Source organism: Myotis yumanensis, unplaced genomic scaffold (assembly GCF_028538775.1).
Source record: "Myotis yumanensis isolate MYYU_CA2020_CCGP unplaced genomic scaffold, mMyoYum1.0.hap1 SCAF_4, whole genome shotgun sequence".
NCBI lineage: Eukaryota > Metazoa > Chordata > Mammalia > Chiroptera > Vespertilionidae > Myotis > Myotis yumanensis.
Window position 1 is genome coordinate 78,841,760 of NW_027223755.1, and position 10,894 is coordinate 78,852,653.

The 10,894-nt window shown below is 45.9% G+C and overlaps 1 protein-coding gene across 1 annotated transcript; it reads left to right on the top strand.

Annotated features, from left to right (window-relative positions):
- Positions 1-3,605: 3,605 nt before the first annotated feature.
- LOC139008885 (zinc-alpha-2-glycoprotein-like) lies at positions 3,606-10,548 on the top strand. The gene is made up of 4 exons (XM_070412626.1): positions 3,606-3,730; positions 6,709-6,966; positions 8,945-9,217; positions 9,833-10,548. Exons 1-4 carry the CDS (start codon positions 3,655-3,657, stop codon positions 10,117-10,119), a joined length of 894 nt encoding a protein of 297 aa, XP_070268727.1. The 5' UTR covers positions 3,606-3,654; the 3' UTR covers positions 10,120-10,548.
- Positions 10,549-10,894: the final 346 nt, after the last annotated feature.

Sequence of the window (10,894 nt, forward strand, 5' to 3'; positions counted from 1 at the left end):
ATGTGGAATCTAATAAACAAAATAAACTGATGAACAAAATAGACCCAGAGACAGAAGCATGGGACAAATTGTCGAATCTCAGAGGGAAGGTGGGTTGGGTGGGTGGGTCGGAAGAAATCAACCAAAAAACTTGAATGCATATATGCATAACCCATGGACATAGACAATAGGGTGGTGAAGGCCTGGGGTGAGGAGCAGGGATGGGCTAGAAGAAGTCAATGGCGGGTGAGGGAGGAAGGGACATATGTAATACTTTCAACAATAAAGATGTAAAAAATAATTTTAAAAAACGAAATCAGAATGGTGCTCTGGCCAGTGTTTTTCAGTGGTTAGAGTGTCAGCCCACGGACCTACGGGTTGTGAGTTCAATTCCTGGTTAAGGGCATGTATCTGGGTTGCAGGTTTGATCCCTGGCCCTGGTCAGTGTGCATGCAGGAGGCAACCAATCAATGTGTGTCTCTCTCACATCGATGTTTCTTTCTCTCTCTCTCTTCTCCTCCTCCTCCATCCCTACCACTCTTTCTGAAAATCAATGGAAAAACTATCCTCAGGTGAGGATTAACAACAAAAAAAAATCAGAATGGCTCTAGACATTTCAAATGTACCAATGAAAGCTAGAAGACAACAGAGAGATGCTAAAGAAAATTTAGCAAAGAAAATTATTTAGTTATTTATTTATTCCTTTAACCACTAAAGAAAATTATTTCTAACCTAAAATTCTATACCTAGCCAAACTGTCAATCAAATGTGAAGGTATAACAAAGACATTTTTAGATATACAAGCTCTCAAAAATTTTACTTCCAGAAGCTTCTTGATAATGTGTTTTTATCAAAATGAAAAATAAAAATAAGCTAAGAGAAATATATATACATATATATATATTCATGCACTGGGGGGCAGGGGGTCCCTCAGCCTGGCCTGCACCCTCTCGCAGTCCGGGACCCCTCAGGGAATGTCCGACTGCCAGGTTAGGCCCGCTCCCCTAGCAGCCCTGAACACCAATCAGAATGGGGGAGCAGAGAGCATCTTGATTGTCTGAGGCCTGTCTGGAGGAGGAGTGCCCTGAGATGTTCAGAGGGATCACCTACTACCTGAACTGAGTGTTCACAACTTCTTATGTTCTACTCACCAGCACTGAGCAAGAGAAGGGCCAAAGCACCTTGAGGAAAGGGGATATGAAAGGGTAGGTGACCTCAGAATCCTACTTAACCCACTAAAACTACTCTCAAAGCTCTGGGTTCAGGGCAAGAATGGGCACAGAGAGGGACATTGTCAACCCACTCCTGAGTATCATGAAAGGGGCCTAAGTTTAATTTATGTTCTTATCTTGAGCTCCCCAGGGAGAAAAAAGAAAGTGTCCTGGATAAGGCACTTGGCCCTTTAATTCTCTCTGACATTAGTATTTTTAATTATATTGTGTTGGGTGGGAAGTATATGGAAATGTTGTCTTTGATATTTAGTAATGGAAGAAAAATAAAAAAACTCAGAAGGAAATAAACCAGCCAGTGGTATTTAAACACACACACACACAGACACACACACACAGACACCAACAACTTAGAACAAATAAAGAAAAACATGTCACAGGAGAACATTTTCAGACCCATGAAGAAACCAGAAGTCCACATGAATAGCCCAAGGCTAAGGCAGATTACAGTGGGATGTCTCACCCACTTATGAGAAGCGGGGCAGACTTGGACCAGAGGGAGGAAACCTCAAAAGACTGGAGTCCTGACAGACTATGGGGGAACAGGAGAGGGCACAGAGTCATTCACACCCCCATAGCAACTTCCTGGAAGGATTGAGATTTCAGAGAGGGTATAGAAGCCTAACATAGCTTTCCGAAAAGAGGTAGAAAGATTGTTGCTGACCAAGAAGGTATGAGACAGCTGAGAGAGGAGGGTGACAGGACCTGACAGGTATGCAACCTGCATTTAGGACAGAGCCACTTTACGACAGCGTGTTGTTCTGTATGGGGGACCCCTTTGCAAACGACCATCAGGCCACACAAAATGCATAGAAAGACCTGCATTTCCATGTGACTGGCTTCTGCTCTATTCTGTGTTTTATTTATAATGCATTAAATATCATCTTGAAAGGAATAAATAAATAAATTCTAAAAATTAAGAAAATATAAAATTTGTCTCAGCAAATGAGGAGATGGCACAAAAGACTAAGTACTGGTGATCTAGGCGAAGGGTCTGCAGAGAATACAGGCTGTAAAGGAAAAGACACAACAATAAAATGTGCCTCGTTCCCTGGAAGACATTGGCTGTTCTTTGGGTGGGGGTCGTCTAGAATCTGACTCCAACCTCCCTTTTGAATATATCACTCCATCTGCCATAGCCTCACTCCCCTTCCTGAACCCCATTTCCACCAAATGGCTTCAGTGACTCTCAGATAGATCTGCTGCCATCCCTTTTGGTCCCTGCTCATTTATCGATTGATCTATTCTTGTGTTTATTTGTTGTCTTCTTTCTGCCAGGAACTGGGCTTGGTACTGGGGACAGAGAAATGAACAGAACACACATTCCTGTCCTTGTAAAATTTGCCCCCTGCTGCCAACACAGATTCTTTCCCTGTTGGGTATTTCCCTCATCCACACGCCTTTCCCAATGGCATTCCACACTTAACTTCCCCCTCTGAGGAAGCTCTTGTCACCCATCCTTAGTTGCAATTGTATAAGATTTGCAGGAATGTCTGGGTCACACTTGGCTGTTAGACTTTTCAGACTTTTGTAATTAAGTTATGAAAACTTATTTTTTGTTTTTAGCTTTAAATCATTAGGCACTATTCATTTTTTGTCTGTTTCATCTTTAAAACTAGAAAAGCCAAAAGATCCTCTCTGCACTATCATAGCTATCACCTGATTTTCAGACTGTGCTTTGAGTCAATACTTTCTGCTTTTGAGTTAATTACATTTTTTTAAAGCTTCCCAGCCCTATGGACTCAATCATCACGCCTTGCCTTTGCATTTCTCAAGCTGTTTGGCATCTAATATTTTGCCTTCACTGAGCATTTTATTCCTGTTGACCATAAGAGGTGACTTGGTTGGCTGTTTGACCCTCCACTCCTTATAATAGCCTGCAAGACCCTGCCTTTAACCCCAATTTGGCCCCATAACCAAGCCTGGTTCCCCTTCCTCCATTTCCCTGAGTGACTGTTGCTTAAAAAGAATCCTTTTCCAATTTCGGTAACAGTCACATCATTAGTTGCTGAAACAGATTCTGATTCTGACTTTAAGCAGAAAATACATTTATTTACCAGTTAGTTCTTGAAATCAATGGAGAAACTAAGGCTTAGGCAGGAGAAGCACAAACCAAATAACACCATGGGACTAGTCCTGTAATCACATGCTGCTGCCAAGAGGGCAACAGTGTGGACCCATGTAAAGTCCCAGTCCCAGATCACCTGGCTCAGCTGCCCATGGGCAGACCATCTGTAGACACTGAGGAAAACACACTCAGCCTGGCCTGTGCATCCTGCTTCCTCATCGTCAGCTGAGGAGCCCAGCCTGGCACTCTCATTGGCCTGTGCATTTACCTCACCTGGGCAGGGCTCCAAGCCAAGCTGTTCCCAAAACTATATCTGGCCGTCTCTCCAAGTAGTCTGCACCAGGACCTGGGAAGTCCAGTACCTTCCACTCAGACACGATGAGCACAATGGTGCCTGTCCTGCTGTCCCTGCTGCTTGTTGTGGGTCCCGCAGTCGCCCAGGACACTCAAGACGGTGAGTTGGGAACCAAGGGCTGGGTATGGAGAAGAATGCAGGGGAGGGAATGAGCGAGATAGATGGGCTGGGAGAGGGCCCCAGATGAAGCCGGGATTCCCAGTGTACAGTAGGAATGGGTGTTGGAGGCTGTCAGCTACCTCAGCTCACACACTTCCAGAAGCATTTAGGGAGCCTCTGGACTCATGCTAAGTAAGGCCTTAAATAATTAGAGTCTAAAATTCTTAGTAGGCAAATGAACAAACCTGAGACCCAGACAAGTGAAGTGACCTGTCCTGAGTCATACAGCCAGGACAGAGCAGGGGCCACACCGGTGCAACTTTTTGTTCCTCCCGCCTTCCAATGGCTGGATGTATCTGTCTGACTCTCAAGGAGAAAGATAACAGCTCCAAAGAGCACTTGTAAAGGCATATTAACTGGAGGATACTTCTAGAAACAGGCCCATTCCTTCCCCACACAGTTAGACACTCGGACAGTGGGCCTGGAAGGCTAGTGACCGGGAAAGAGGTCAGCTGGAGGTTGGGCAGAGTCCATTTGAGGACAGAGTCCTGAGGCTTTTTTTCAGGATGAAGAAATGGAAGCTAAACTGTGGAAGTTAGAATTTTTACATTTACAAACTGTCAGAATATGTGTTTTATAACTATTGATTATATTTACATTGTTAATAACATCCTACACCAAAATCCAGTTTAGATTTCGTGTTCTCCAGAGAAACAGAATGAACAGCATGCATATGCACAGAAGGAAACATTTATTTTAAGGATATGGCCCACACCATGGTGGGGGCTGAGAAGTCCAAAATCGGCAGGGTTGGTCAGCACACTGGAGACCCAGGGAAGAGATGATGTTGCAGTCTTGGGTCCTGAGGTGATCTGGAGGCAGAGTGCCTTCTTCCTTTGGAGACCTCAGTCTCTTCTCTTGTGGCCTTCAGCTGATTAGAGGAGGCCCACCCACATTATGGAGAGTAATCTGCTTTACTCGACATCTGCTGAGTAAAACGGTAATCACATTTAGAAACTAATTAGTGAGAATAACTCACAAATGTTTCCCCACTCACACTTTTTATCTCTTCTTTTCTTCTTTCCCCTTGTTACTTTTTACATTTGAATTTTTCTCATTCTTCATCTCCTTTTACCCCTAATTTTAGCAAGCTTTCCATGCTTTTTTACCTTACCTGCCCTCTTTGTTCCCCCTGGATACTTTTTCTTATTTTGAAACTCTTTCAGCATGCCCACTGCTTTTCACATTTCCTATACCAAAAGCATCTTTTCAATGTTTTCTAAGTTTAAGTTTGTGAAAAGGAGAGTTGAGGCCCAGTTTTGGTATCACTGAGCCTAGCTCATGTCCTGTATGTCCTACAACTGTCCCTTCTTTCCCATCCATCCCCCCCCTTTCACCTTCCTGTTAGTCATATCTGTTTCTTCATAACCTCCTCCACCCTTCCTTACCTTACGCTTTTCCTTACCTCAACTTTAAAAAAGAAAAGAATAACTTAAGTACTGGAACTAGAAATCTGGAATATGACCTCTAACATTAGTAACACCCATCTATATATGTAAAAGCCTAAGCTACCATCCAACCGATAGCTATGATGTGCAATGACCACCAGGGGGCAGACGCTCTTACCAGTAGCTATGACACACACTGACCACCAGGGGGCAGGCACTCAACACAGGAGCTGCCAAGCTGTGGTGACTTGGCAGCTGCGGCTCTTGGGTGATGCACCCGGAACCAGAGAGGAGGGAGCCCAATTCCAGGATGCGTCACCCGAGAACTGCCCACTTGCAATCTGGGACCCCTTGGGAGGATGTCAGAGAACCGATTTCAGTCCGATGCCTGCAGGCTAGGTGGAGGGACCCCACAGGTGCATGAATCCGTGCACCAGGCCTCTAGCAAGAGTTATATTAGGAATCCATTTTGAAATTTATTATAAAAATATCCCAAACCTCTACCACTCCCTGACTCACACAAAAACACAGGGACAGCCCTGGCATTTCTGAGTTCCATCCTGTTCTTAGCTTATGCTGATCCATTTCCTGCGGTTACTAATTAATTCTTCTTCCTACACTTTCTAATTATAGTGTTTGTTAGGGTCAACTATGTTATGCTCCAATACCAAAGACTGTTTTTAGTAGCATAACTCAGCAAATGTTTATTTTTTTGCTCCTGTAAACATGAAAACAGAACAGACGATATTCCTGTCTTCCATGGGGTGATTCAAGGATCCAGGTAGTTCCCATGTTGGGACTCCTCTATTTTATCCTGTGGCCTCCACAATCATCACCTAAATAAAAGAGAGACAGAGGGTTCAAATCAGCTCATAGGGCCTCCGACCAGAAGAAAGAAATCACTCCCACCTACATTTCCTTTTGACAGAACTCAGTCATGGTCCCAATCTACACTAATAAAAGAGAAACATGCAAATTGGTGTCACTCCACTACACCTACCAGCCAATAGGATGAGTATGCAAGTTAACCCAACAAAGATGGTGGTTAATTTGCATACGCAGGCACGGAGCGAAGACTGAAGGCTCCGGCTGGACTGAAGACTGAAGACTGAAGAGGGTTGGCTTCTCCGCTGCAGCCGGACCAAAGGCCTGGGTCCTGGGTGCCGGAGGAAAACCGGTGCCGGCGGAAAACCGGTGCCGGCAGCCAGGTGAAGGAAGGCCTATTACGTGACTCTTCCTGCAACGTGCTTCTCGTATACCTATAAAAAGGCTAAGAAATACCATCTTTTGATGTGCCAAGAGAGAACACAATGTAGTAAAACACAAAATGGTCTCTGAAGTATCATCCCCAGAATAGAACTAAAGCACATTCTTTCCAGTGAGCATCCAATAGTGCACGGGTGGCAGCAGGTGGAGAGAGCTGGGGGGGAAGAAGCCCAGTGATCAGGTCTCCCTTCCTGGCCCTCTGCTGCCCACATTGGGACTCCCCTGCGTGAATCCCACAGCTCACTCTTTTCTCCCCTTTTGCAGGGCCTTATTCTCTGACCTACCACTCCAGTGGGATATCCAAGCCCAAGGAGGGCTTCCCCAGTTTTCAGGCAACTGGCTACCTCAACGACCAGGCCTTCTTTCACTACGATAGTGAAACTGAAAAAGCTGAACCCCTGGGCCCATGGAAACAGGTGGAAGGAATGGAGGACTGGGAGGAACTAAGTAAATTTCAAAAGGCCAGGGGGGACTTCTTCCTGAAGAACCTGAAAGACATCATGGGCTACTACAAGGACACAGGTCAGTGGGCTATGGACTGCTGGGATGGAAGGTCTTAGCTCAAGAGGCAGCCCTGCAATTTTGAATGGAAAGGGGTCTGCAGGCTAGAAATGCTCCCCATGCCAAAGAAAAAGTCAGCAGCACATTGAGAGATTTACAGACATTTCTTCATCCCCTCCCCCAACACAACACAGCTGCTTTTCCTCCTTCCCTATCACTTCCTCCATCCTCGCTCCCAGGCCTCAACTCTCACACCAAGTGCTGTCAGTGTCAGCCCTTGTGGGCACATCTGTCCTCTCAGCTCCACACGCCTACCCATCTGAGGTGGATCCCACTTTAGAAGGCATCAGACTCACCCCCACCCAGGGATGTTGGTTGGGGAGTGAGCTAACCTTGGGTCTCAGGGTTCAGGTTCTAGCTCTGCCAGTCACTAACTGTTTCACAGTGAACATGTTCTTAATTATCTGGTCTGGATCTGCCAAAACTGGAGCATTGAGTCCTGCCTCCAAGATATCTTGGGAAAATGATCTATGTAAATTCTGTGAAAGCTAGGACATAGCCTGTCTTGATTTCCCCGGCAGCCCCCTAACCTAAGACAGACAATGAAGATGCTGAGTGATTGGAAGAAAGTACCTAGTGCAAACCATGGCTCATACTAGCTGCTCAGGAAGGACTGAATTCAAAACCACAAACTGTTAGGGCTCCATAAAATCATAAAGACCCTCCTGTCCATAGGAGGAGACTGGTGGGAGGGGTCACCAGGTCTTATGGTGTGAGGAGCCACGCAAGGTGGAGCTCAGAGACTAGTTGTCCCATCTCCCAACCCAGCTTTCTTTCTCCCAAACCATGCTGCCTACCCCACAAGCCAGCCAACCACAGGCCTGATGAACTGGTGATTTTAAATCATTATAGGGCTGGTGTAAAAAGATGGGTTTCTGAGATTTAAAAAACAAACAAACAAGAAGCTACCAAAGAAGGCAAAAGTTACTAAATCTGAAGGATGTAGTTTGGAAGTCCTAGTGAGAAAACAGCCTGAACTGTGCTCAAAAATAGGAGTGGGTAAGGCACAGGTGCCTGGGAAGGAAACTAAAACAGAGTTTGATTGGCTGGAATGGAAAGTGGATGTGAGCAATCATCATATGAAAATAGGGTATTAGAAAATAATAAGGCCTGACATTTATTGAGCTTCTATGTGCTGTGCTAGGCACGTGTATTGACACATGCAATCATCAAGATAACGCTCTAACATAGTTCCACTGCCATCTTAGAAATGAGAAAATTCAAGTAAAACAGGTTATTGGCTGAAATTTACACAACAAGTCAGGTGAGGGTGGACATGGGTCTGGGATTTGAGCCCAGATAGCTTGAGATCAGAGCCAGTGCCAATAGCACTAGTCAGTATTGGATAAACACCTACTTTTATAATAGAAATAAAGCGACTCTGCCCCCCTTTCCTAAGGCCAGTTTCCAATTGGGAAGGGAGGCCATGTTAAAGATCTGTAATGAAAATATCAGACACCAGAATAGAGGGAAGAACTGATCAACTTCTGTGGACTCAACTGGAGACATCAAACTTCATGTAGACAGGAAAAGAGGACAGATTGCACAATCTATTTTTAACTACAAATAATTTCTATTTAACTTGAAAATGAACTTTTGTGCTCGTGTCAGGTTCCTAAGACCTCACAGTATATTAAATGTTCATTCAAAAAGGTGCTTCATGGGACTAGAAGATCTATTCACAGCCCGTAGCAATCTGAAATTCCCTGATTGGGAAGAACGTATCTCATCTCAGACTGGCCTAAAACACCAAAGCATACTAAGTTTCCCTCTCTCTGCCTGCTCTATGTCTGGCTAATAACCCATTTGCCAAAATAAAGGGGTTGCATCATTAGATTTCAAAACCCTTTCTTCCTCATTGCAAACTGTGCAGGAGTGAGTTACTAAGACGGAGTTGATGCCAGGCTGACTGATTTCTGGGGGGTCGGGTTACCTGCAGGGAATCACACCATGGAGGAAAAGTATGGCTGTAAAGTTCAGAATAACAACTACTCTGGGGCATTCTGGACGGTTGCCTATGATGGACGGGACTACATCAAGTTCAACACAGAAATCCCAGCCTGGATCCCCCTGCAACCAGAAGCTCTGAAAACCAAGGTGAAGTGGGAGACAGAAGGCTCTGTGCATCGGGCCAAGGCCGCCCTGGAAGAAGATTGCACCAGGAAGCTGCAAAAGTACCTGCAATTCAGCAGGCCCTTCCTGGACCGTCAAGGTACCTACTGCTCCCTCTGTCCTCCTCCCCGCACTGAGCTGAGAAAAACCAAGGTGACCGCAGGCTGGGACCTCAGGGGAACATTTCAGGCAAATCCTGTAGTCATTTCTCTCTGTGAAATGCCTCCTGGCTTGGCTGTGGGGAGAAGGCAGGTGTGTAAAATGCCCATGAAGGATGAAGATGAGGAAATGAGAGCAGGATTGACACAAGCTAAGCCTTTGGTTTAATAATTAATCAGAAAGAAGTTCTTAAGCAGCAGACAGACTGGGGAAGGCAGGAGCCACAAAGCCCACTGGAAGGTTTTGGGGGGAGGGCGGGGGAGAGAGAAACCAAAAACATTAAAACATGGGGCATTCACATTTCTTGCCACCAGAAGTCAATCCACAGTGCGTGGACAGGGGGGTACTGGGAGGCAAGGAAGTAGCCACAGACATTCCATTATCCAACAGGGAAGCCTCATGGAAAGCCTCAGCTTCCCTGATCTTCTGGAAGTTTCCTGGGGAGGCAGGTAGAAAACGGAGAGCTCTGCTCATCCCTGACTCCAGGGGTGGGAGAGACGTGAACAGGGAAATGTCTCCTTCAGACCCTCAAACTCTGTGCCCTATCTCTCCACAGACCCTCCCTCTGTGTCAATCACCAGCCATGTGGACCAAGGAAACATCAGGACCCTCAAGTGCGTGGCCGACAACTTCTACCCAAAACCAATCAGTATGTACTGGACTCAGGCAGACAGTGTAGTGGAGATTAAGTCATGGGGAGAGGGTCCTCTCAGTGAGAATGGCACTTACCAGTCCTGGGTGGCGGTGAAAATCCCCTCTTCGGACAGAGGCCCTTACTCCTGCCACGTGCAGCACAGCAGCCTGGCCCAGCCCGGTACTGTCACGTGGAATAAGAGTCAGTAACCAGGGGCTAACAGCATCTCGGGGTCCAGAGACCATTAGGCACCTTGTCATCAGGGCATGAGAGAGATGAGCTCTAGAATGACTGTCATCGCCATCAGTGAAGCCCAAAAGAAGCAGTGAAGGGGACGGAGAAGTGGTGAATTTGGAGACACAAGACCTGAGTGCTGAGCACTGAGCTGACTCACTGCTATATTCCGTCTCTGAACCCATTATCTATTCTGTGGAATCTAATCACACTAAACAACTAGCCTATAGGAAAAATAAATCTGATTATTGTATGGCTAAAATCTGTAGAGATGTCAGCAGAGATTATTATTCATCCTGTCCCCAAGCATTTGAATCATCTGAAATTCTTGGTATCCACTGGAAATAATATGTTCTGGCCATCTTTTTGTTTGTTTGTTTTGTTGATACTTACCGCAGGATATTTTTTCCATTGACTTTTAGAGAATGTGGAAGGGAGGGAGGGAGGGAGGGAAGGAGAGAGGGGAAGAGAGAGGGGGAAGCATCAGTATGAGAGAGAGACATATGATTGATTGCCTCCCACATGCCCCAACTGTGCCAGGGATTGAACCTGCAACCCAGGCAGATGCCTTTGACCAGGAATCCAACACATGACCCTTCAATGCATGGAACAACACTCAACCACTGAGCTATACCAGCCAGGGCTGTACTGGCCAGCTTGACCTGGGGTCTCCACTGTAGCATGGTATGACCACCTTGTACCTTGAGTATTGTTCAGGTGCCCACTGCTGATGTCCCCTCTGGTCATGAG